At 51.9% G+C, this 26316-nt stretch overlaps 1 protein-coding gene across 9 annotated transcripts in view; it reads left to right on the plus strand.

Annotated features, from left to right (window-relative positions):
* The window catches only part of ARAP1 (ArfGAP with RhoGAP domain, ankyrin repeat and PH domain 1), a 111156-nt gene that overhangs the window by 80021 nt on the left and 4819 nt on the right, over window positions 1–26316 (plus strand). For 8 of the 9 annotated variants that reach the window (XR_015796056.1, XR_015796055.1, XM_088140371.1 and 5 more), the window contains 17 exons: window positions 395–577; window positions 4011–4185; window positions 10173–10307; window positions 11489–11624; window positions 12195–12297; window positions 13004–13199; window positions 14750–14789; window positions 15407–15570; window positions 16436–16648; window positions 18401–18506; window positions 19098–19245; window positions 20590–20676; window positions 22028–22096; window positions 23109–23226; window positions 23758–23871; window positions 24479–24621; window positions 25404–25486. Coding sequence is in view for 7 of the 9 variants with exons in the window: in XM_088140371.1 (XP_087996497.1) it covers window positions 395–577; window positions 4011–4185; window positions 10173–10307; window positions 11489–11624; window positions 12195–12297; window positions 13004–13199; window positions 14750–14789; window positions 15407–15570; window positions 16436–16648; window positions 18401–18506; window positions 19098–19245; window positions 20590–20676; window positions 22028–22096; window positions 23109–23226; window positions 23758–23871; window positions 24479–24621; window positions 25404–25486 (2213 nt within the window). In the remaining 2 variants the exon portion in view is untranslated. The remainder of the gene's footprint in view (window positions 1–394; window positions 578–4010; window positions 4186–10172; window positions 10308–11488; window positions 11625–12194; window positions 12298–13003; window positions 13200–14749; window positions 14790–15406; window positions 15571–16435; window positions 16649–18400; window positions 18507–19097; window positions 19246–20589; window positions 20677–22027; window positions 22097–23108; window positions 23227–23757; window positions 23872–24478; window positions 24622–25403; window positions 25487–26316) is intronic. The other variant, XM_088140373.1, reaches the window with a different exon arrangement.

Raw genomic sequence — 26316 nt, forward strand, 5'->3', positions numbered from 1 at the left:
CTGGACTTGGTTAGCCTGTGGGGGGGTTGAGCCTGACTCAGAGGAATTCTGGAAGAGGTTGGGAGAGCTTGTTCCAGGGAAACATTTCCAAAGATGAGGATCTTTGCAGCCTGCCGTCGGGGGACGAGAGGCAGGGAGGAGCAGAGCCTTTGCTGGGAATTTGGAACTTGCAGCCCAGCCCAGCTGGAGGAAGCAGATCCAGGAAGAAAGTGCTTCAAGACTGTAGGGTTCCCAAGTTGTTAGTAGGCTGAGGTCCGTCTTAACCGAGAGGAATCGCTTTGGGCTCTGGGTTGGAATCCGAATCTTGAGGAACGGAGGAGCCGGGCAGTGGGATGGGCTGAAGGGAGGACGTGGGGCTCTGTGCTCAGCCGGTCTCTCCCTCTTGTCTCCCCAGCTCTTCCTCCAGATCGGCAACGCGGTGGCCAACCAGTTCTGGGCCGCCAACGTCCCCCCCAGCGAAGCCATCCACCCCCTGAGCGACAGCCAGGAGCGGCGGCATTTCCTGGTGGCCAAATACCGGGAGGGCAAATACCGCCGGTATCACCCGCTTTTCGGCAATCAGGAGGAGCTCAACAAGGTTGGTGGCTGGGTGGCACGTGGGCTGAAGCTCGTCTGCCTGGGCCTCTGCACGCAAGCCAGTTGGGTTGGGCGTGGGGTCCTGGGGAGCAGGGAGGAGTCGTCTCAAACAGAGCCGTGGCATGGATAGCGCCCACTCAATAATTTTGCCTCTGTTGGCTGAAACAGATTGGCCTTTTGCCTTCTTGGCTCAGGGCCTCTAAACATGTGCAGAGTGTTTTTCCCTTGGGTCTCTAGCTTAAATAGTTGCCTGTAAAGAAAGCCATTATAGACGGACAGACAGACAGACAGATCTATTTGGTGCCTTCGAGTCAGTCTTGACTCCTGGCGACTGCCTGGGCAAGTCTCTGCAGTTTTCTTGGCAAGGTTTTTCGGAAGTGGTTCGCCCCATGACCACCACTAAAAAGTCTGCCAATCTGTCCTTGGAACCTTGGAGACTTAAAATAGCATAATAATCTAGCTGGCCTGGAGAAAACCCAGAAAACCGGTGACGTTTTCGAATCTTTCATTGGCCCCCAAGTTCATGCCCAAAGAATTCTACAGCGAAGGACCCTTTGGGGGGCAGTAGCATGGATTTTGAAAGGTGGGGTGCAAACGCCTCTGTTGAGCCTTGACTCAATATAATATTCCTGTTTTGCATTAATTGCCCCCCCCAAGTTTGCCAGAAAGCGGGCGACAATTTCAACCCCACCCCACAACCATTTTGCTCTTGACCAAAGAATAAAATGTTTTAGAAACAGAAATGGCCCCCCAATATTTCTCCACCCCGGCATATGGCTCTACTGCATTGGGACACCATTGGCTGGAATGTTGTCTGCAGAACTTTCCTTTCAGGTTCGTGTCCAAACGCTTCCACCTTTGAGCCTGTTTGCAGAAACGAGCATGCCCCCCCCCCCAGTGCTCAGTGCAAGAAACGTGGATGGGTTGGTCCACACTTTAACAGATGATAACATGGCATAAATGTAAGGCTCAGCTAAACTATAGGTTTGAAGCTGTAAATATGGGTCTTTGGCCCCATGTCATAGAAGAAGTCTGGACGTCAGCAAAGATGCCTTTTCTTTTAAGGCAGCATGTCACACTTGCAATTTTATAACTATTTGTATTAAAATATGTAAATTTTTTAAAAAGAGCATTTTCCCTTTTTGGTTGTTTTAGAACAGTGTTTTTCAACGTTGGCCACTTTAAGAGGTGTGGACTTCAACTCCCAAATTCCCCAGCCAGAATTCTGGGAGCTGAAGTCCACACCTCTTAAAGTGGCCAACTTTGAAAAACACTGACTTAGGAGGTGGAAATTTGATTTATTAAGGATTCAGTTCACACCTGAACCCAGGGCCTGCCCAGGCTTTGTAGGGCACGTGGATGAGTGCACTCCGAAGGTGTACCAGCGGAGAACCCATTTTGTAAGGGGGGAGGAGCATCTGCAGGCTTAAAGCGTCTCTTTTCCCCCAAATGTTTAAGTCTGCTTAGATATTCAGTGCCCCAGAAGGATGCTGGTGGGCTACACCTTTGCACCTCTGCTGTGACCCTTATGGGCTGCCCACCTGCCATAGATGGTGAAAAAGAAAAAGAGAAAAAGTAGGGGTGATCCATTTGCCACATCCCCAAAACTGAATAGGAGGCTAAGAATGTCTGCTTGTGCTCCCTCAAAGATTCTCTAAAGAACTGAAAACAACTTAGTAATTAGGAAAGACAAAATTACAATCAGGAGCTGCAGAGCAATCTTTTTTTTTCTTTTGCTGGACAGCATGAAAAAATAAGTAAACAAGCTTTTTCTAAAAAAACTTAAATAATAATAAAGAAGTAAAATTGACAATTGGAAATCAGAGCTTGCAGTTTTGAAAGTTAACAAAGGAAGAAGATTTTAAAAGAAAGAGTATGAAATTATGGCCTAAGGAAGCTTTTTAGACCCTTAGCCTTGGCTTATCTGGCCAGAAGTTCTTGTCACCTGGTTGTAAAAACAGGATTTCCATAAATGGTGGAGCGAAAGAGGAAGTAAGACATGGCTGAAGTGGGTGGATGGAGGAAATTTCTCCCCTGGGCCCTTGCAGAGAGAAAAAACATCCTTTTCTCAAATTCTTACTCCTTCATTTTTGTTGACAAAACCAGTTTAGCAGGAAATTGGAAGAAAATCTCATTTTTGAATGTGGGCTGGCCCCAGATGGGTGAGCCTTTGTTCAGCATTCCAGAAACAACAGTTCTGAAAATGACTTGGATTTGCCTTAGTAAAAATTAACCCGCTGTAGCCAAACGATGCCCCCCCCTCACCCCGCAGTTCAGTCAGCCAGATGGATGTTCTCCCTCCTCCTCCTCCTCAACCTGATGCCTCTGCGTGCAGTGGACTAAACTCCTGCGATTCCCTTCTAGCCAACCTGAACGCGGGGGTGCGGTGGGGGGTGTCTATAAGTCACAGACAGGCATCAATGTCTTTGGCTTAAAAGAGGTTTTTTGAGGTTCAGATAAGGAACCGGTCAAGTTCATGGATTGAACTTGGCCATTTTCAGGAATGCCCCTGGCATGTGCCACCCTGGCCGGATAGTGGAAGGGGAGGAGGGACGGTTGGCGGGAAGCAGCAGTGGAAAGGTGGCCTCTGGACCCCCGAGCAGGGACACGTCTCCGGGGGAGCAGGCTTGGGAAGGGGCAGGCGGGGAGGGTCCCGCAGGAAGGCCAGAGGCTGCGAGGGCGCAAGAGGGTGTGCGGGAGGGCAACGCCGGCCAGGGAGGGAGAGGCTGCCGAGGGGAGGGGAGGCGCTCGGAGGTGGCGCGGCCAGGCTGGGCTTCTGCCGGGCCGCGAGAACGCGGTCCGAGAAGGGTCAGGGAGCCTCCGACCCCAGCGCCGGCCCCGCCTCGGTGGGAGGGAGAGCCGGCGCTGCGGAGCCTCGCGGGGGGCTCGCTCGGGCGCGCCCAGGAGAGCCGGGGCAGAAGGGCAGACGAGGCATCCGACCCTCCCCGACAGCAGCCTCGGCCCGGGGCGAAGGCAGCGGCCGCAGACGGGCGCTTTCGCTCGGGCTGCTCCTGCTCCTGCCCCTGGTGGCTCCCGGCAAAGCTGGGGGAGGCAGCGGCCCCCTCCTCTGGTGGCGGCCGGCATCCGCGCTCCGGCGGAGCCAAGTGACCGGGGCCGGCCGGCAGGACCGCCCCCCACTCCCAGCGGGGCCCGCTCTTGGCTTGCGCGGGGGCAGATCCCGCCCTCTGCTCTCCTGGCCGGGGCTCGGCCGAGGCAGAGCGCCGGACGCCGCCGCCTCCTCCGGCGCCTGGCTTCGCGAGGGGTCCTGGGCTGCCGCCCGGCTCCCCCGGCGCTGCCCAGCCCCTCTTGCCCGGCTGGCGCGGGCGCTGGCTCAGCGGCGGGGGCGCCCTGCCCGGCCTCAGGTGCCCGTCCGCGGGGCGGCCGCCTTCCCGGTCTGAGTCCGCGCTCCCCCCCCGCCCCGCCCCGCCCCGCAGGCGCTGTGCACGGCCGTGACCACGAGCGACCTGGCCGAGACGCTCGCCCTCCTCTTCTGCGGGGCCGAGGTGAACTGCTACTCCGGGGACCGCGACTACCCCTCCCCGCTCGCCTTGGCCGAGCAGGCCGGCCAGAAGCTGCAGATGGAGTTCCTGCTGCACAACAGGACCTCAGGTAGGGCGGGCGCGGGGGGCGGGGGGCGGAGGGCGAAAGCCCCCTCGGGTCACCAGGGCCCCCAGGGCAGGGCAGGGCAGGGCAGGGCAGGCGCAGCTGCGCGTCCCGGGACGCGGAAGCCCAGAAGCTGCCGCCGGTCCGATCCGATCCGATCCGAGTAGGGCTCCCCACGGCCTCTTTGGCCCCAGAAGCGGGTTGGAAGGTGGGGGACCCAACGGCGCTGGGCTCTTAGTGCTCAGGGAGCGATTTGCTGCGTCTCGGTGGTCCTTCCCGGGCTTTCTCTTAGCAGAACGGGAAGGCGGGGAGGAGGGAAAAGAAGGGAGCAAGTCCCCAGACCTTCTACTTACTTCCTGGGGGTGGTGGTTAATTATGGCTGGTCGCACAGTCAGCCGGATGTTCAGACTGGATGTGGCATTTTTATCCACCTGTCGAGTCCTTCCCAAGGACCTGGGAGAGGCGGATGTGGTTGTTTGACGGTGTTCAAGGCATCGTCGCAGGATGGAAGCTGCTCCAAGTCACGCTGCCTTTTGCAGTGGACTGATGGCGATTGTGTCAACGCCGAGGGTCTTCAGGGGGTGCTCCAGATGTTTGGGATGGCACCCAAGGCGCCTATAACTATTGGGGCTATCTTTGCTTTCTGTTGCCACAGTCGTTCTACTTCCATTTGCAGATCTTTATATTGTGTGGTTCTCTCAAGCTCTTTCTCTTCTCTTCTGCTGTCTCCAGGTATTGCAATGTCCACTCTCCAGACTGTATTGTCTTTCTCATCCACAACTGTTAAGTCTGGGGTGTCGTGTGGCATTTGCTCGTCTGTCTGGATTCTAAAGTCCCAGAGCGCTCGAGCTTCTTCCTTTCCTATGACTTTGTCTGTTTTGCGGCCCCACCAATTCTTACTTGCAGGCAAATGGTATTTCTTGCAGATATTGTAAGATATTGCTTACCAACAATTGTTAAGTCGGGGGGTGTTGTTGTTGTTGTTGTTATTATTATTATTATTATTATTATTATTATTTGTATGGCTGCCCATCTCATCCGAGCGACTGGGTGGCTCACAAGAGGTAAAAACAACAATCCAATAAAAACAAGTTTAAAAAAACAATATGCAGACATATAAAAACCATCAATAATCTTTTTAACACAAAAATAAACTTGATCGGTGGCAGAATCCATCCTTCTATCAGCTCAACCCAGCCATGGCAAGAGCTTCCCACCGTTTGGGGGGGGCATGGGGGTCTTCACGTCTGCAGAATCTGCATGTAGGTGGGAATAGTCTGGGGTCTGGAGGGGAGTGGATCCAGCTGCTGTTCCCCCTCTCATGCTTTGGGGCCCTGCGTCTTTCATCTGGGGGGTCCTGGGGCTGCTTTGTACCATCCTGGAACGCTCAGAATCGCTGACGGCCTTGATCACGTAATCCACCCAGCAGCCCTGTAGGACAGACCCGTGTTACGATCACTGGCAGATCGGGCAGGATGGTGAAGAGGGCAGGGGCTTGAAAGGAGGCTGAAAGCCACGTCTCAGCCTCCCTTCAGGCTCCTTGAACTGGAAGCTCAACCTCTCAGCCACGCCACAACGCAGCGCTTGATACTAGCTCTCGTTCCGATCCGTGTTCAGACGCCTCCACGCTCTTTTCTTTGTGACTGCTGAAAGTGGACTGTTCCTGCAAAAGCTTGTGCCTCGGGTCCTTTGGTGGTTCTGCTCCCCCCAAGACAGTTGTTTTGATCAGCCATCACCTTTCTGGGCTCCCCAGAAGGGATGGGACCAGCTGAAGTTGGGGAAAGTGATCTGTTCGTGCACCTGGAAGGGAGGTCAGCAACGTGGCCTGTTTGTTGTGGGACAGGCAGGGGGACTGGAGAAGGTGGCCATCAGCTTTTCTGAATCAAGAGGCCAGGAGCATGGAGGGAAATGATTGGGGGCACCAGCTTGTAAGTGCAAAAGATGTGAAGGACCAACATCAAAACAGGCTAGAAATCCAAGAGCGACTTTAGTGGCTCCAGCTGTTTAGATGTGCATGTAGGAGTGTGCCCAAGAACATTGATGTTGCTGTTCTACTCCTGTGTGTGTCCCCAAGAGAAGCAGCAGATCAGATCCAGATCAGGGAACGGCAAGGGCTGGCTCTGCAGGTAGAAAACTGTCTGTGCAGCCCCAGGAGTGGAGCTGGACTCAAGGGAGACTTTTACCTTTCTTTACAATCTTTATCTGACCTTGGCTGATGGGGAAGCAGCTTGACCCTGATTAATAGTTGGATGGGAGACCACCACAAGATCCTAGGGCTGTGGACCACACTGTGAAGTTGAAAAATCCTCCCAAAGGCAGTTCTCGGTTGCTGGAGCCCAGCTTGACATGAGAGCATCTTTATCTCTTCATTCTGAGAAGTGACTCTTTCTCTCTTTTCCGGCATGAATCCAACAACAGAAATGTGGAGAGGAGACAATGCAGAGTGTGTAGGCGTTTCCCAGCATTTCAGGAGAAACTTCCAGCAACAATAGTTGGGGTGTTTTGTGAGTCACTAAAATGCAACAGCAGTTCCTTAAGCTTTGTCGGCCTAGCAAGGAATATGGTTCACCAAGAAGTTAAGATACTTTGAGTGTGGCAAGGAAGGGCCTGGGCTTCTTATGCAGCAGAACCCCCCAAATAAGAGCACCCCCCAATTTCTGAGCTTCTCTGTTCATAAATCGACTTTCATGGCAGAAGCAGGAATTCTGATCCACTGAGAAGCTGGTGAACTCCTGGGCTGATCCTTGCTAGCTGCCCTCAGTTCCTGCATGAGACCAACCACCATCCCCTTAGCCTGTTCAAAGTCCCCCCACCCCTTTTATTTTCAGAGGCAGCTGAAGGACTGAGTTGCCCAAATCTGTCTTGCTCACAGAGGAGCAGCAACCATTGATCAGAGAGACAGGCTGACTGAAAAAACAGACATGCTTTTGAACGAGCAAAACCTGGAGGGGTATTTTGTTAGAAGACATCTGGTTTTCATTGTCTCCCCTCCCCTCCCTCCAGCCCTTGTGGTTGTTTAGTTTGGCTGCCCAGCCTTAGCAAGATATAAAAGCAGGAATAGTTTTGTTAGTGGACTGGGAAGCAACTTGCCATCTGCATCTGATCCATCTAATGTTCACAGGAAGGAGACGGGGCGTGCTTCTTTCCCCTGCAGTTGGCATTTGGAGACATGCTGCCCCCAGCTCAGAGGTCACATGGAGACTTCAAGGGAACAGTAATAGCCCTCCACAGATTTGCCCTCTATGGATTTATCCAGTCCCCTTTGAAAGACATCCAAGTTAGTGGCCGTCATCATCTCTTAAGAACAGCCTTGCTGGTTCAGGCCAAGTTCCATCTTGTCACAGTGATCAGCCAGATGTCTCTGGGGTGAGATGGGCAACCTGTCTGAGTCCTGCCCTTCCTCGACTGAGATTGGCAGAGATAATATGGAGCCTTCACATCCTCCATGAATGTGCCCCATCATATTTGAAAGCCATCCAAGTGAGTGGTCATCACCACATCTGAAGAACCTAAGAACAACCCTTCTGGATCAGCCCAAGGTCCATCTTGGTCCAGCATTTTGTTATGTCACAGTGGCCACCCAGATGCCTCTGGGATGTTCAGAAGCAGGAGATGAGAAATATAGCCCTGTTTTGCCTTTGTTCTCTGGTCACTAAACTAGTGTTGAATCAGGAGATAATGTGGAGTTTTCAAGACCAGTAACCCTCAAATGCACCTGTCCTCCATGAATTTATCCCATCCCCTTTGAAAGCCACTTGAAGTAATAGTTCATCATCGCATCTTGTGGCAGTGAATTCCATGGGTCAGTTAGGTTTATGAACCTGGCTTTAGTACATGGTATGAACTCAGCCAGGGAGTAGTTCTAAGAACCTTAGTTAGGCTACTCGTTTTCTGCACCCTCTCACACTGCATGTTTCTGTGGCAGGTCTAGTCACTCTCTTGCCTGCTGAACAGCAGTGAGGGATCCAAATGAGACCTTCCCCTCCAGGGTTTTGCCTGGCCCCATCTTTTGCTTCACTCAAAAGGCAGACATTGTCCTAAGCCATGATGTCGTTCGTTAACGCAAATCACGGTTTATGGCTTGAGGCATGTGCTTGAGGCCCAGCCAGTTATCGTTTGTTCAGCAAACTGTGATAAAAGTTTGTTCAGCAAACTGTGATAAAAGCAGGTGGCTTCATGTGATGCATGAAGCCAGGAATTGTAAAAAAAATTAAAATGTGCATTTTAGAGTGAGAAATGCTTTTCTGTTTTAAAATGTGCCTGGGTCAGAAGGCATCTGGGGGACCTGATTCTAGCCTGTGTGGGTCACTCTGGAGTGGAGGATTGTCCTGGAGAAAGTTAAGCTTGGACCTTTGGCTTTGCGATTGCATTCATGATGGAAATCTTTCCCGGGCGGAAGCAGGCAGTTAATTCATGAGATTTGTGCAGCCCCACCTTGTTTGCCTTTGAGTGATCCTTAAAAATCTGAGTTAGTGTGACCCCCTTTAAGTTGGGGGTGATGTGAAAGAATGTTAGGATGTTCCTATGGATGACCGTTGTCTTTTTCATATGATGTTGTTTTTTACTTTTGTGAAGCCACCCAAGAGTCATTTCTGGAGTTGGGCAGCTTAGAAATTTAATGAATGAATGAATGTCAGGCAAGAAGATGGGGTGAGTTTCCAGGCTGCGCACAGGACCACGTGGCTCTGCTGTTTCCACTGTGGATTGACCAAGCCGATTAGTGCAGTAACCAAGCACTCATTTTTCTTCTTTCTTTTTCTTTTGTTTTTGAGGGCATCATTTCATTTCCTGAATTCAGTGGCTTGTTTAGTTAGGTGATAATCATTTACCTTATTGCAAATTTCAAATGTAACTTCTGCAGAATTAACAAGCGAGTCTGATTTAGCTCGGAGAGATTCTGGGAGAATATTCCACAATTATTTCTTATTCGGTTCATTTTGCCTAGATCCAATCCTTGTTTCTGATTTTCCACAGCAGTTAGATGTTCCGGATGCTCCTGATCCAGTAGCTTTTCATTCTGTGAAGTGGGTGAAATTGGCATTAGTTACCTATGTGACCCTTCGAATTACAGCCCTGAAGGTTCCACCCTGGTGAACCAATTGAGGGTGGCATTAAACACCAGGAAATTAATGCCTTGCATTCTTAAACTGAGGTTAATAGAATTTTAAGAGATGTTTTATGTGCTTAGGATGTCTCAGGAGTGCCTAACAAAGCTTGGATGCAACTATGCTGGAGTTGGGGATGTTACTCAGGAGTTGGACCATTACTCAACGTGTTTGGTTTTGACCCATCGTTGTTGTCTTCGGTGCTGAGATTAGAAGGATAGCTAATATAAATCTGAATCAATTGCTGTAGGTTAAGGATGTGCATCTTGGCTCTATCCCCAGTGCTTGGAATCTATCGAGATATCAAGAATTATGAACTTTTCAGGCAAAGGGGTTGGCTAAAAGAAGGATTATACAATGCTGAAAGGAGTTTTGTAGCAACGGGTGGCTGATTCATGCTGTTTGTCAGCATCTGAGTCGGCTTTTTTTTCATCAAATGGGCAAGGAAAAAGACTCTGAATCCACATCGTCAAAGATCTTGGACTTATTATGTTATTCCCAGGCCTTTTTCCTGCCTTTTTTTGATGGTCACACAGACCCCCACCTCAAAAACTGAGATTCCAGTTGCCACCAAATTGTATTCTTTAAGTGTTGGAAGGGAGAAATCATCGCGGGTTATTTATTTATCAATTTCTAGGCCACCAACTCCAAAACAACTGAGGAGTCACCCCCTTTGTGGCCGTTTCACTCCATTTAAGTTAAACTACATCAAATTCGGCTTTCATCCTAGTCCTGCCCACTTTTCCCTGGGCAGCTGGTGATCTGAGAAGGGACGGGCTCCTTTCTGAAGGGGCCGGTCCTGCCGTTGCCTGCTGAGATGTCTCCTGGAGCGTCAGCCACCGCCTGACGTCCATTTGCCAACCTTTTCCTTGTGTCTCGTGTTTTCAGAGACCCCTCAGCTGGATGCTGGCACCGATTCTGACAGGTGCTACTCGGTCATCTTGCTCTCCGTTGCCCACAATGGCTTCCTGTACAAAACTCCCTCCATGGCCAAGCTGGTTCACGAACGAAAATCCCGGGAAGGTGAGGTGAAGCAGCCGTGGGGCAGTGGGGTGGGGAGGCAGGGGCTTTTCTAGGCCTGGGAGTGGGTGGGGTGTCTGCACGAACAAAACCCAGAAAAAGAAAGGGAAGATGTATAACCCCCAGGGCTTCCACACTCCAGTGTGATTCCAAGATGTTGGGTTTCGAGAGATTGCAGGAACCACTAAGAAATATGGTGTCAGTCATGCATGTAGATACCTGCAACTAACAGAAATAGAAGAAATGGTGTGTGTGTGTCTGTGTGTGTGCGCGTGTGTGTGTGTATGTGTGTAGGGGTTGCTCAGACGGCTGGCATGGGAAGAAATGCGGGATGGCTGCACAGCAGGGCACAAACTTTAATTCTTTCCCAGGAGAGCTCCCTTCCACCTGAGATGGAAGGTCACCTAGAAGTCTGGTCTGTGTTTTATTAAATCCAGATTGTCTGTGAGTTCAGATCAGTGCCTTCGGCTTGTTGCAGGAAATGCTGCAGAAGTGGGCACCAGAGAGACTCCTATCACAAATTGACAACCATACTGTTTTGAGTTAGCCACAAGGAGGATTTGGAACAAAGGAATGTTCTTATGTGGAATGTTCTTAAAACAAAAATATTTTGAAGGGAAATGTTCCCTGAAGGTTCCCCTATATCTGCCATTCACCTTCTTGATTCATGTTCTCCCATTTACTTTCTGGGGCCATCTCCCTCCCTCCTTCCCTCCCCCTCCCCTCCCTTCTCCCCTCCCCTCTCTCCCCAAAGTATGCCTTTGCCTACCTTGATTAGATAGGACAGTGATCCCAGCCAACAGAGAAGCCTGTTGCATCTGTTCTTCCAACTGCCCCATTCATAGTGAGTGCAAAGTTGAATTTAGCAATATCAAGTTGCAAAGCCAATTCAGAGTGAAAGTTGGATGCTTGGCCCTCAATCAGAATGGACTTTGGAGATGGAGCAGACCTACTGCTGTCAAGGTCTTTGCTCTTCTGGGTCAATACTTTGTACTCCCCTGAAAACATCTGCAAGAGAAGCCTTTTCCAAGTCCAGAGACTCTTGGACATTTTAGCTTAATTTGAAAGAGGCCGTTCCTTCCGTTGCCCCAAACTTTATCCCAGAAGTAGATGCTCAAACTCTCCCCTTGCTACCTTGGTTCTGCCTTCTTCTTCACTGTCCCCCTGTTGGTTTTTGGGTTTAGAATTCAGCCGCCGCTGGTGCCAGTTGCATGAGGGCATCTTCAGCTACTACGAGAGCAACACCAACACCGTCCCCAACGGAGAGATCAGGATGCAGGAAATTGTGTGTTTGGCAACTAACCCGCCGGACACACACGGGTAAGTGGGCTGCCTTGTTCTTGGGAAGGGGTGCTGCGTGCTTTGCCATTGGAATAGAAAGGGGTTTGCCTGTTGCATAATAAATGAATGAGAAGGAAACTCACCTGACTGACCAAAGAGAAGGAAGTGAGTGGGCAGGGCCAATGCTCTTGAGTGCCCTTTGGTTTTAGAGGGCAAAAAGGGTGCCTGAGCCTGTGGAAAGTCTTGCAGCACCTCTTGCCCGGTGAGAAAAACCAGCCCTCCGAAACCACTGTGCTGATTTTCTTGTTGGGGGAGTTTAAAGGAGGGCAGCCCGCTGAGGTCCATGGCTGCTTCTCCCTGCTCCTGACCCTTGGGGGTGGCTGGCTCTGGAGGAAACAGCTGTGGGCTAGGATGCTGAGGGCCAGTGCTGGAGGCAAGCAGCTGGGGAGGGTCCCTTCCCTTGCTGAGGGAACTTTTGATCTCACCGTTGGGATGTTTTGACAGGCAGGGGTGCCTCTTGACCTGTGCCATGCTGGGCACCCCCATCTCTGCCTAGGAACTCATTCTCACCCTTGCCTCCTTCCTGACTCTTCCTGTATCTTCCTTCAGGTTTGCAAACACTTTTGAGATGTACACTGAGACGGAGAGACTCTACCTCTTTGGCCTGGACAGCCCCAAGGCCATCAGGGAGTGGGTCAAATGCCTTGCAAAGGTGAGTGCCCTCCTTGGGAACCCCTGCAGTTGGAAGGAGATCATAAAATTTCATTTCCTTTGGAGTTCTCCTTTGGAGCTCCCCCCACCCCACAAAGATCTGGCTTCTGGTTTGGAGGACACTGGACAACAGAGGTTTTTACAGAGTAGGGTCAAAAACGCTGAGAAGCACCTGCAACAGTGCGATCAAAGCTCAACCAGGTGGCTAGGTTTTGCAGCAAAGAGATCTTGAATGATGATTGTGGAACCCCTGCCTTCACATTGAGCTAACCGTACAGTGGCTGCCCTCACTGTCCCTCTAAATACACGGACCAGGAGGGCTGGTCGAGTAGAGCTAATTCCTTGTTGGGCACCAGGGGAAGGACGCTGTGGATGGTTGGAAATGAGGAAGAAAAGCAGATCCTTGAGAACCAGGAGGAAGGCAGTGACCCAAAAGAGGGGGAAGGGAAGGGAAGGGAAGGGAAGGGAAGGGAAGGGAAGGGAAGGGAAGGGAAGGGAAGGGAAGGGAAGGGAAGGGAAGGGAAGGGAAGGGAAGGGAAGGTTTCCTTGACAAAGCAGGGAAAAAGAGGCAGCATGAGAAGTTGGTGGGGAGCCAGGTGACAGGTCACCCCAGGAGGGGGGTCCTTGTGGGAAGAAGCCTCTCTCTGCCTCCTGCTTCCTGGGAGACTCCTTCGGACTAAGCCCCTTGGTGTCTCCCTCCCCCCCAGGCTTTCATCCCTCCTGCCGCAGAAGGTCTGCTGAACCAGGAGTTTGAGCGTCTCGGGCGGCTGCGCTACAAGGGCGGCCTGAACCTGGAGCGGGCCAAGGAGGGCTGGTTCGCCCTGGTGCAGTCCACCCTCTACGCCTTCCTGGAGGGCAGCGAGAAGGAGGAGGTCATCCAGCTGCGGAAGCTGCAGGAGCTCTGTGAGCGGGAAGCTGCCGGGGGTCCTGGGTGGGGAACCCCCGGCCTCGGCCATGCAGCAATGCCCCGCAGGCGTGGTCAGGGCGGAGGCCTGTGGCACGAGGAGGTTGTTGGCCTCTCCGCTGCCCCTCCAGCAACTCCAGGTCTTGCCCCCCTTCCCCAAGACGGCTCTTGACTCAGTTGCACCGGAGGGAAAGGAGTGGGGACTTTACGCACCGACACACCCGTGGCATGACTCCTCCAAAGCAAAGGGGTGCAGGAAATCATTTGTGCCTACTGCTGTTATGCTGGCACTTCAGCTTATCATGCCACTATAACTTACAGTATTCTCCCTCTTTCTCTCTATACACACACAGACACACCCCTATACTGTACTATACATGGAGTTTTTTACAGTTTCTTAACTTACTTGTTCACTTGCAAAGGTGTCCCTGCTTTGCTGCATTAACTCACCGCAACTTAAGGTACTTCCACGTTCAGTCTAGAGAGGAGGAGGGAAAGAGGGCAGCATAAATAAATCTTTCTCGGGCTCTTTGGAAGGCCAGACCCCTGGTATGCTTCTCCTCGCTGTGTGTCCTTTCCGACGGCAGCTCAGTCCCTTGCAACAGCTCGTCCGCTGCCCAGAGATCCTGGACGGGTCCCGCTTGCACTGGCTGGGTCCTCAGGTGCAGATCCCCCCTTCCTAGGGATCCTCCTTCGAGATCTCAGGCCTGCTTCCTCCAGCGGTTTCAACCCTTTGCATTTTCTCCCAAAGGCAGATGTGTAGGGCCCCAGGGGCCTCAACTGATCGAAGAACCAAATTGGCAAATAGACAAAATTCCCCAATTTTGAGACCAGTGTTTCAACTCAGCCAGGACACCTGGCCCTGCCACAGCATTGCCAGCAGGACCATCACTCCATCAAACCACGGAGGTCATGATGGATTGGTTCCTCGGTGGACAGGCCCTCCGATGGCATGGTGGGTGGGCGGTCCTCCTCACTGGGTGCTTCTAGCATGCCCCACCGCTGCTCTACCAGGTGACCTGCAGTCACACCCATAAAGCGAGTTTAGGAGTTGTCACAGCATGGATACAAGTCTCTCTTTGAGATTCCAGAGGAAGCACCTGGGAACCCAAAGCGTGGTTGCTGCTTCTCTCTCTCCTGTGTTCTTTGACACTAAGACACCTGTACAAATCTGCCTGTCGCTCTTTTGCCACGGATTGAAATCCGTCCTTCCGCAGTTAATCCGCTTACGTGAGTTGACAGAACTGCAGTTCTGACTGCAGCCCTGGACATCCATCTTCCCCAGCTTGATTCCTTCCAGATGTGTTAGATTACAATTCCAATCCTCGACAGGCAGTAGGGCCATGGCCTCTCTGCCTGAGGAGGGCGGAAGTTGTAGTCAGGACCATCTGGGGCACACCAAATTAAGGGAGGCTGCTATGAACAGAGCTGAGAATAAGTCCCATTGAACTTGATGGGATCTGCCTGGAGTAGATCTGTGGGCTCTTGCGCTCCAAATACTAATGTTCACAGATCACACTCTCAATTAATGCTTACATTTGCTTTACAGCTCTCGAAAATGATGTCCTCGTCCTGGTGGAAAGGAGGAGGTAAGAGGTTTTCAGGGACCATTGAGTTTCTCTTAAAAGCCTATCACCAAGGGTTTAGTTTTGCCTTTATAAGTTTTATTTACTTTTTTCCAAATGTTTCTGAGCTACCTCCCTGTACACAGAGAGTGGAAGATTAAATGACAGTGAAAATCTCTCCAGGGTGAAACTGTCTGTTTCCTGCAAATTGCCCCCCCCGCCTCTTTCTTGGGCCTCTCCACAAAATCCCAGGGCCAAAATCCAGCTGCAGGGTGCCAGATGGGCAGTGAAGGAAGGCAGGGGCAAAGCACTTTTGTAATGCTACCCAGCTCGTGTCCACAGAATTGCAAGCTGAGGATGGTAGGATGAATCTTGCTTTGGGCAGCGGCTTGGACTAGAAGACCCCCGAGCGCCCGAACTATAGGATTCTATGAACTCGCCAGGATTCATAGAAATTCATCCAAGTTGGACTCGCACGGAAGGGACTTTAGTCTTTGCCCCTGGTGGGGGTGGGCTCTTCTTCTCCTTAGCTCTGCTGAAGGGGAAGGCCAGGAGAAAACGTGGAGGAAGAAGCAGGGAGGGCTCTGCATTTCCAAAATCCAGCCCAGCCCACCCGGGCATGTCTTGCTTCCTTCTTCCAGAACGCTCTACATCCAAGGCGAGAGAAGACTGGACTTTATGGGTTGGGTGGGGGCCATCCAGAAAGCAGCTGGCAGCTCCGGGGACACCTTGTCGGAGCAACAGCTCACGGAGATGGATATTCCCATCATTGTGGACCGATGCATCGATTATATCACCCAGTGCGGTAAGCAGGGGGCGAGTCGCCTGGGGAGAGAGAAAGGGGGCCGCCCAGTGATTGGCACCCAGTTCTTTGCAACTCATCAGAATTCCAGCCTCGTGAGAAGCTCATCTCAATCAGCTTCCCTCAAGGGAGGCTAGGAATGGCTTCTCGACCTCCGTGGGATTGAAAGAGGAGAAGCAACCCCAGTTGCCAGCCCCCTCTCTCTGAAGGCCATCTGCTGAAGCCGGAAGGGTGGAACCCCTTGCTTCTAGATACATTCTTGGCCAATGTTTCTCAACTTTGGCAACTTTAAGGTATGTGGACTTCAACTCCCAGAATTAATTCTGGGAGTTGAAGTCCACATATCTTAACGGTGCCAAGGTTGAGAAACACTGTTCTTGGCCGTATACAAAAGAATGCTTTTTTCCAAGGGAAGTCCCTGTATTAAAAATGTTCCACAAAAATGCCGTGTGCCCAGGCAGAACCCTGACAAGCTACTGTGCTGCAGGCCAGGAGCACGAATGGCAGGGAACACTTGTGGGGTCCTTACCTGCAATCCGAAACGGCTAAACAGAGGAAAAACATTAATCTTTCTGCATGTGTCAGCTGGGCTTTTTAGAAATATTGGAGGTTTAGGTTTTCAGAAATAGCATAGAATATTGTCATATAAGAAGAGCAGCCTTCTTCTTCAGACCTGAAGCCACAAACCCCCTGAGTTGGCCTTCCTTTTCTTATGAACAAATCCAGGGTAGAAGGAGAGAATCCATCTAACTCAGGAACCCCTTTTTCCTAGATTCTGGGCTTCTGGTTTTTTTCATGTTGGTGGAACGTGTTTAGCTTTGTCACGCAGGCTTTTCCAAGATCGTCATCTCCTCCTCCTCCCCTCCAGGACTGACCTCACAAGGCATCTATCGGAAAAGCGGGCAGAACTCCAAGACCACCAGCCTGCTGGAAATGCTCCGGAAAGATGCCCGCAAGGTCCGTCTCAAAGAGGAAGATCACCAGATAGATGATGTCGCCAACACCCTCAAGCGGTTCTTCCGGGACATTGAAGATGGACTCTTCACCAAAGACTGCGCCCAGGCCTGGCTGAAAGTCCCAGGTAAAGGGTGTCTGTGGAGTGGCAATTCCAGATCCCTCACAGTTTGAGCTGTTGACTTCTTCAGCCTTCTTGCATGCTGACGACATGCTTCACTGAGCCCCTTGTTCCTTGAAAGGCTAAGCTGATGAGTGCGAGGATCACCATGTTCCAACAGAAGACAATCTCTGTAGCTCAGGGTTGAACGGTGGAGTCCTTGGTGCTCTCTGAACTTGGTTGTTTGCTTGCAGACGTTTCATGACCCAACTAGGGAACATCAGTGCACATTGATGATGTTACCTAGTTGGCTCATGAAATGTTCCCATTGCATCTCATACATGCCTCTTGAGCTTCCCTTACTTTTAAAATGTTGCCTGAGATGCCTCTTGTTTCTGGCTTGTCCTAGAAAACTGCAATTAAAAAAGAGACTTTTGTCAGCAACAAAATCTTAGGGCAACTATTTTTTTAAAATCTTTGCGGTGTTTTTTAGAATCCTCATCATTCAGAAGTTCCCACAGGAGGGCTAAAAACCTGGAAGACGGTGGGTGCAGGGTTAGGATTGGCGCACACAAGAATAAAAGGGGGTCTTTGCTCATCATAACACACCTATCATTCTTGCAGATGTTGACCTCCTATTGCAGACCCCCCTGTCATTGTTGCTCCTCTCTGAACTCCATCCATTATCCAAATGTTGTCACTGTGGCTAAAACTGACCCTGTTGGGTGATCCCATTGGTTCGGGACCCCAGCAGAAGAGACCCCCTGGACTTGAGCATTCTGCAGCTACAAAAAAGGCCAGTGTAACTACTGGCTGCTTCCATAGCAATATAATTTCCACCTCAGAGAAGTAAGGATTCTATTACATTTAGCCTTCGTTAGTTCCCACCTTGAGTATTATGAACATTTATGCAGGAAGCTACAGTTTGGGTGACGGCCTTGAGCAGGGTGGTGGGTGGTGGGTGGATTCCCTAGCCTCCAGGGCCCCTTGCAACTCAACCATTCATTTATCTGAAGATTTGGGGAAGGATCAGCTCTGTCCTAGAGCTGTAGGTTCCCTTAAGAAATAAGGTCTCATCCCGTTAGCTCTCCTGCTCTGTTTGCAGAACGGCTGCTGGGTGACCCCAGGTTCCACCCCTGGCAGATTTGGTTGGGAGGACCTGAGTAAGCAGACTGTTTTCACCCTCCCGCCCTTGTGAAAGCATTCAGAAATGCTTCCCCTGAAGACTTTGATGATTTCACATCTCTGAAAAGTGGAGGAGCAACTGGGAAACATGGTAATGTCCAGGTCCCCCTTGCGCCACCTGCCGGTTTGCCATTCACCATCCTACAGCTGAAAAGTTCAGACTTCTCAGAAAAATTCAGACTTTCTGCCCAGTGCTGCTAAAGACCATGCCCTGGTGTTACTTCCCAGCAAGGAGAGGGCTCACAGGCTTCACAGATCTTTAGCAAGGTACTGGTGTCTGCTCCCAGTTACCGTTCTGCTCCTGCTCCTTTGTGGGAAGGAACCCCTTCGCATGGGATGAAGGTGGGGCATCCAGTCGCCATCCATCAGTGCAACTGCGTCAGACCACCTTGGCATCTTGGCTGTCCTACTTTAGCGGGGAGAGCTGTTCCCATGCCTGGAAGAGCTGGGCGCTTGTGATCAAGGACCAAGTGGACTTTTGTGAGAAGGTGGACTCCAAAAATGTATCTCTGTGGATGATGGGGGCGGGAATCTTATAACGCCATTTGACACAGCCCCCTTGTTCACTGCCCTGTGCTCCTCTTGCCCTGACAGCCCTAGAGGACACTGCCGAAAGGGTCAGCCGCTACCGTAGGCTCCTCAACAGCCTCCCGGCCGTCAACAAAGCCACGGTGAAGGCACTGATCAACCATCTCTACCGGTTAGTGGTCATGTGGGGTGGGCAGCTGCAGTCAGCCTCTCCTGGGTGAGATGGGCTGGGCAGCCCTTGACTTCGGCTGCTCAGCTCCTGCCTCTGGTGCTCAGAGGGTTAGAATCCCAGGGCTGGAAGTCCAACCCCTGTCTGGGGAGGGAATCCTCAGGCCATCCCGGACAAATGGCTGTCCAGTCTTTTCTTGAAAACCTCCTGATGGAGCACTCACAACTTCAGGAGGGAGGCTGTTCCACTGCTTCAGAGCTCTTGGAAATTCCTCCTTATTTCGAGTTTGGATCTCCTTCTATAAAGCTTCCACCCATGGGTTCTTGTCCTGTCCTTGGGCACCATGCATAATAAACTCACATCCTCTTCCCTGGGCAGCCCTTCATGTATCAGAAGACTGCTATCCTGTCTCCCCTTGGCCTTCTCTTCTCTAGGCTAAACAGGCCCAGTTCTTTTAACCGTTCTTTGCACTGGTTCTGTGTCTGGGATGCGAGGAGGGCTGTCCTCCTTGCCCCATCTTCCCTGTAGGCCCTTTCTTGGGCAGGCAGAAGGATGGGGTCCATGTTCCACAGCTATGCGTTGGCTCCCTCACAGCATCCAGTGCTTTTCGGACGAGAACCAGATGACCACCCACAACCTGGCTATTGTCTTTGGGCCAACGCTCTTCCAGACGGACGGCAAGGACTACAAGGCCGGGCAAGTGGTGGAAGATCTCATCAGATGCTACATGGAAATCTTCAGTGTAGGTTTGGCCAAGAGAGATGGGGATGAGGCAGGGCAGCAGCTGGTGGGCTTCCCTGGATTGGGCCTTGGTGTACCAGTCCCGCAGAATCATAGCTGTGGGAGGCTGCCTCCAATCCAGGGGCCCCGTGGGGATGGACGCTTGTACCCGGGAACCAAACGTTGCAATACGAGAGAAACGGGCACCATTGTGCTTTCGATTGGGCAAGTAACATAATTGTGCCATGTGCAGGATCACGTCATTCTGACATCGCCCTCAGGCATCCTGCCGACTTTCTGAGTGGAATTGTTCCCATGTTCTCTGGGGCAGCAGGATTGAGCCCTGGAACAGAAGATGGAGAAAGGCCGGGGGGCGGGGAGGCTGCTGAGGGGGCCTTGGGTGGTGGGAAGTGGAAGGACCCTCAGCCCAGGCTCAGAGGGCCAACATCTGAGGCTTTGTACGGTGCAGGGTTAGAAGGCAGAGCCCAAGACTTCGAAGGACAGGATGGGGAGCTGTGTCTGTGCTTTAAGGGGCCTTTTAATTCCTGCCCCTTATGAGCAAGGCTCTTTCTCTGGGAATGGGGTCTTCAAGTGAAGTGGTCTAGTTTCCCCTTCCTGTCTGTGGGCTCTTTGCTCAGCTGATGCTGGGCTGGGCCTCTGGAAACCAGCCTGCACCATCCACACACTCTTACAAGCTTCCAAGGATTTCACATGGCTTCTGAGTGAAAGCCACTGCAATACCCAAGTGTATGAAGCGGGGGAGGCAGGATGTTGGGCCGTGTGGTCCCATCAGCCACTGGGCTCTTCCGAGGTCTGTTCTCAATCCCCCTGGCTGTCTCCCCATCTGAGATGTGTCAGAGCAGGGTCTCACCTTACCAGCCTCCCTAACCTGGGGGCCCTCCACCTGTGCTGGACTACATGGCCCAACAATCCCAGCAGGTGGCCTTTGGTTGGTGAGATGGTCTTGGTGGTCCAACCCATCTGGAGGGCCTCAGGTTGGGGAATTTCTCTTGGATCTGAAGAAGTTTGTTAGCCATGGGTGATGAAGGTCGGAAGGGGGACATAATTGTCTTTTACAGCACTTTCCTGCAGAAAGGCTGTTCAGCTCAGAAAGGAGTTGTGCTCCGATCATCTTGGGCTGAAGGAAATCCTGGGTGGATTCACCTTCCTGCACTTGGCCTTCAGGCGTTGTGCTTCTGGCACAAGTTGGTCCAGCTTGATCCCTTCCCTCCCTCCCTCCCTCCCTCCCTCCCTCCCTCCCTCCCTCCCTCCCTTCCTTCCTTCCTTCCTTCCTTCCTTCCTTCCTTCCTTCCTTCCTTCCTTCCTTCCTTCCTTCCTTCTTCTCCTCTCACGCTTTGCCTGGCAGGTGGATGAGGAAGAGATGAGGAAGCAGCAAGAGGAGATCCGGGCGATCTTGAAGATGCGCATCGCGGGCTCATCCAGCGGGACCCAGGTGAGTTGGTTGCTTGCATCCCCTGAGGGGCATGGGGCTGTGTTATGACGGTGCCCTTGTCGTGCTTCTGTGGCTGCGTTCGAGCCACACAATTAACCAGCTCAGGAGCAACCTAGCAGGTGCATTCCAGAGCATTAAGCTGATTTAGTGCTGAACACGTTTGGGCTATTAAAAATTATTTTCGGTGTTGAACAAATGCAGAAAATGGATTAATCAGTAACTGGGTTAATCACGTTCTGTGAATGCACCCTTTATGTCCGAGAACCGGGTCAGATGAGTTGTCAGAGATAGCAGGTTGGGCAAGGGGGCAACGTGGCAAAGCTCTCTTCTGCTGCGGGCGTGGGTGTGACGAGTGGTTGTCTGAATGCGAATGGGGAGTGTTTCTATAGCAAGCGAGTCAAGGCCCAACATAATTCAGGGTCCAAGAAGCTGGAGAGAGCTCTCCGAGTCCACCCCTTCGCGCAGACCCCAAAAGGATTTGACTGCTCAATTATATAGTGGATGCAAACTGCTTTAGGGTTTTGTGGCCGTTGTCAACTTCAGCTGCAGTTAAATGCTAGGAAAATTGAGGATAATTGCAGTCAACAGTCTTTGATTAGGTTGTGGTTATGTTAGGTTCGTTCTGCCCAGTGGCAGCGTGAAATTTTGAGCTGTTCAGTTTTCAGATGCACGCCCCATCCAGACCCCAAGCAAAATGTGTGTTTCCCCCAGAAACACTGGCAGAGCACTGGAGCAACTGTATATAAACAGGGAGAAAACTCCACGCTCGCTTGCACTGATGACGTTACGTTGTCGGGTCATGAAACGTCTGCAGGAAACCACCCAGCTCAGAGACCACCAAGGCCTCCCAGTTCAACCCTGAGCTACAGAGATTCTCTTCTGTTGGATTCAACCTAAGATGATATGCTGATGCCTGGAGTGGTGGCAGTGTTTGCCACCGCGCATGCCCAAGGGCAGAGAAGGCATTTTCGAATGGGAAAAAAAAAAAAAAGGATGTATTAGATTGGCTCCAAAAGCCCAAAGTCATCTGCCTGTAGTAGTGGCCCACAAGACATTCCTGAGTGGATTTTCATAAGTAGGATGTTTGTGCAAATGGCTCTTCTGTCGGCTCAACCTCTGGCAATGAGTGGATTAGTTCTCTTGAACGTGGAGTTTCTGTTTTGATACAAGGCTGGGTTGAACTGCCCTTGGTGCAATTAAAAAAAATACAGCTGTAAGAATGGTTCTAATAGCTTTGCTGATTCCAGCTTGGCTTCTATTGAAGATTTCTCTTGAAGCTTCTCCATCCCACGGGAGAGGGCTGCTTTTTAAACTTGTTTTGGTTCTCCCCGTGTTTTTTCCCCCTTTCCAGCAGGCTGGTGACTTCATCTGCACGGTGTACCTGGAGGAGAAGAAGTTGGAGGCAGAGCAGCACGTGAAGGTCAGGCAGCCCAATCCAGAGAGAGCAGAATGGGGTGTCTGGGGCGGAAGCGTGGGCTGGCAGGGAGTTCTGCATGGTCAGTGATGGGGCTGGGGGACAATTGGGGTGGAGACACGTAGGGCTGGGCTGGGCGAGAGAGAACAGGCAGAGGAAATGGGGTCAGGCTGCATATCGATAATCCAGATTTGTGGAGACGGTGCTGGTGGAGAAGCAGAACTGAGCTGTCTATATTTTGGACCAGCCCTTGAAGGCTACCTGGTCTTCCCCAGCCCCTTGCAACCCAACGGGTTGGGACTACACTTCCCAGAAGTCCCAGCCAGTGTACCCAAAACGGAAGGAATTGAACATTGGGTTATTCATCACCTTTTCCAGCTCTGCAATCTCTCTCTTCCTCTTCCTCCTGTCTCCCTCCTCTTCCTCTTCTCTTCCATTCCCTTGGAAGTGGCAACCACAATTTTACATGGTAGTCCGTAGACTTGTGGAAAGACCAATCAATTCAGTCTGGTTGTGCCACATGGCTAGAGGTTGGAAGGGGCTGGACTTCCATGAAGTGAAAACCTTCTGGTTGTTGATGATCGTCTGTGAAGGGAAAACCCATCCTGGCTTCCAAATGTTCTCTTTACCGAGGCCCATAAAAAACATGGGAAAAAAATCTAGCACCCTCTCAGGGCAATTCCTTTTGTTAGGACCAACCTAGAAGCTCCACAAGAATCCTCCATCAGTCAGGGACCAAGAGCTGCAGCAGAAGCAGGAAGGTCCAGAAATTACACCTATTGAGGTTAAGCCAGGCTGAAGATGGGGATGGCCGGTGGGGCCATGTTACACCAGCCATTGGGGAATGAAAAGCGATAGCCCCCCAAGTCTCTTCCCACTTTTTTGGATAAGTCTGTTTCCGCAAGGAGGGGATGATGTGTGATTAGTAATCCCACCCCTAAAGTTTGGGCCCTGCCTTCTCTGAAATGCCAGGTGGGTGGATGAACCTCATCCTCAGCTCGCCCTCCTCTCCCCCTAGATTCCTGCCACAATGACGGCAGAAGAGCTGACTTTCAAAATCTTGGACCGGAGGAAAATCACCACGAAGGAGAAGGATTTCTGGAGCTGCTTTGAAGTCAACGAGCGAGAAGAGGCAGGTCGGTGGCCGTAGGAGAGGGGCGCTTCTTGGAATTGGCGGCAGTTGGAGTGGCATGCCCACCCAGCAGAAGGAAGGGAGGAAGGAAGGAAGGAAGGAAGGAAGGAAGGAAGGAAGGAAGGAAGGAAGGAAGGAAGGAAGGAAGGAAGGAAGGAAGGAAGGAGACTGAAGAAAGGGAAAGGAAGAGAGGAAGGGAGGGAACCATCCTGAGGCATCCCTTCTCGTGTCGGGCTGGAGAGGACAGTCCAGATGTAGAGAACTGTAGAGATGACCATGGAGAAACTATGCAGCGGCAGTTGGAAAAACATGTTTAAAGTCCAGGGCCGGAAGAGAACATTAGAAGGAAGCTCAGCGTAGCTCCACCTCGGCTGGAGGGCTGTCAGGCTTTGAAGATTCTGCTCTGACCGCCGGTATCAATGGAGGGCACTCTGTTTCCAGACCCAGCTGCCCACGGGTTTGGTCCAGCCGGGCTGCCCCTCCATGCATTTTAGGCCTCCCTTGTGCTTTCTGTCTCCCCCGGTTCCTCGTGAAGAACGCCCCTTGCACTACAGCGAGAAGGTCCTTCCCATCGTGCACAGCCTGGGGAAGGACAGCTACCTGGTTGTGAAGAAGCAGCTGTCGATGGAGAACATGCTGCTTTACTTGGGTAAGTTGTAAGCAGCAGGAGGCAGGCGGGACTCTGGGGGAGGCTCTGCAGACCCTTGTTTTGGGGACCTGGCTCAGCTCGGGCACCCATCTCTGCACACCTTGGGATCATTCGGGGGGGCCCTTGGCGAGCAGTTTCAGGGCCGGGGAGAAAAAGTCCCTCCCCACCCCCTGGCAGTGACTTGCATCGGTTGGTGACAGGGGCTTCGGTGGGTTCTCACGTGGGGACGATGTGGGTTTAGGGAGAGAGGTCTGCCAGCCTGGTGGAACTTCTGGGTGTAGGAGCAGTGTACCTTTAAGCAGCAAACGATGGTAACCAACGTTGGGAGGCAGAGGGGCTGCCCCACGTCTCGCTTTCCTGCATGTGGATCTTGATTGTTGCGTTTGCCTGCTGCTGGTGCAGACTCGGCTCTGGGTCTTGTTCCCGGGGGAAGACCAGGATGGGCGCCTGGTGGGACCCTCCCAAAAGATCCTCCCCCCCCACCCCCGGTCTCTCAGAAGTGCGTCTCCTGGGCTGCTCCTCCTCTGGCCCTTTGCCCCCTTCCCCACTCGGATGCCCCGAAATGGCGCAGGTCCTTCTCTTGGCCAACCCTTTTCTGCCCCCCCAGCCAGCAAGGCGGGCGACAGCAAGCACGGCATGATGAAGTTCAGGGAGGAGAAGAACGTGCTCGGGGTGGGGCTGAGCACCGGCTTCCACGACCGATACTTCATCCTCAACAGCCACAACCTCCGTCTCTACAAAGAAGTCCGGGTACGTTCGGTCTCTGCGACTTCCGCATCGTTCTGCCCCCCAACCGCCCCCACCCTGTCCCACTTCCCCGACCCTTTGCAAACGTCTCGGTTCAACCCCCACCCCCATGGCATGTCTTTTCTTTTTATAATAACTATTAAATTTTAAAAGAAACACCGTAAAAACTAACAAGAACTGATATTGGAAGGGAAAAAGAAGAAGAAATTATTAGAAAGAGATAGCAAAAGTCCAAAGGGCAGAAAGCAAGAAGAAGGGAAAAGAAACAAAAGAGAAAAAAAGAATTGGCTTCCGACCCTCCTTGCAACAGATATAAATAACAATATACCTAAACTCTTGCTCTGAATTCACAAATCACTTCCGTTATTTCTGTTAACCCGCATTATTTCTAAGCAACGAATCCATACAGCCAATTGCGCGTCTTTTCATGGGTATGAACAGTGAGCGGATGGCTCTGGGTTTCATTCAGCCCCTTCTCCAGAAGTTCCCCTACATGGCGTCATCGTTGGGGGCCGGCAGATTGCATCGCCGTGAGGGGGGGGCTGAAATGGGAGGGCTGCGGCGGCTGGGCCTCGTGTTATTTGAGTCTGTGTGCCTTCCGCTGCGGGTCAGAGCAGGGTGCCCCTGCCCCCTTAATGGCGGACGTGGATTTGGATCCCTCTTATGGGCGGTGGGACGTGGAGCCTCTTTCAGCTTGGGGGGCTTGAGCTGGCCCTTCTTGGCTGGCTGCGGATGTAATCTTTGCTGCTTTTTGCTGCTCGCTCAGTCCTCCTTCTGTTGTGTAGAGCCATAAGCCCGAAAAAGAATGGCCGGTGAAGAACCTGAAAATCTACCTGGGGATTAAAAAGAAAGTCCGTCCGCCCACTTGGTAAGTGGACCAGACGCCCGTCCTTTAGACACATCTTATAGTAGCCCCGGCAAAGGTGAGCAACGCTGGGGGAGGTTGGCTTACTTTTCCAACAAGGAGTATTTGCAGAGCGTGACCCTAAAAACCAAGATGCTGCCCAGGAAGGTGCGACCGAAGCTTCGCCTGTTTCTTAGGTGCATTGCGGCCATCGCAACCACCACCTTGAATTTTAGGACCGCACCCTCTGGACAGCCCTGCTCCGACCCTCCCGAAAAGCTGCAGGAAGCCATGAGCAGTATTTCGGGGGGTGCATGTGTGTGTGTGTCTTTTTGAGCTAAATTTTGGGAAAGAATGCAGCGTGGCCTCTTGGAAGCAGCCCTCTTCCATTTCCCCCATTCCCACCCTCTTAAAAAGCCCCCAGGCTAAAGAATCAACTTCAGTAGATCAGTTTGGTGCAGATTTTCAGAGGTTCAGTGGAGGGGGGGGCACTTTGCTTCCTCCCAGCTTCCATTTCCTCCCTTCATTTTGCAGAAGTAAGCTTCTACTTTTTGAATCTTACTGCTGAAAATGGGCCATTTCTCCACTGAACTTTGTTGCTCTGATCTTGGGGTGCTGGAGGCCCACAAATGATGCATTGGGGGGCACCTGTAGCTTGTCCTGGCAGAACATGGCAGAAGAAGGATTCACTGCCTGGCATGTGCCCCTTTTGCCATGTTTCTGTTCTGGGGAGAATTCCTAGGGAGGAAGGAAGGGAGGGAGGGAGGGAGGAGGAGGAGGAGGAGGAGAAGGAGAAGGAGAAGGAGAAGGAGAAGGAGAAGGAGAAGGAGAAGGAGAAGGAGAAGGAGAAGGAG

This window comes from Python bivittatus, unplaced genomic scaffold (genome assembly GCF_059951505.1).
Source record: "Python bivittatus isolate LINGU-HERP-01145 unplaced genomic scaffold, Pbiv_v1 ctg000340_np1212, whole genome shotgun sequence".
In the NCBI taxonomy this organism is placed as follows: domain Eukaryota; kingdom Metazoa; phylum Chordata; class Lepidosauria; order Squamata; family Pythonidae; genus Python; species Python bivittatus.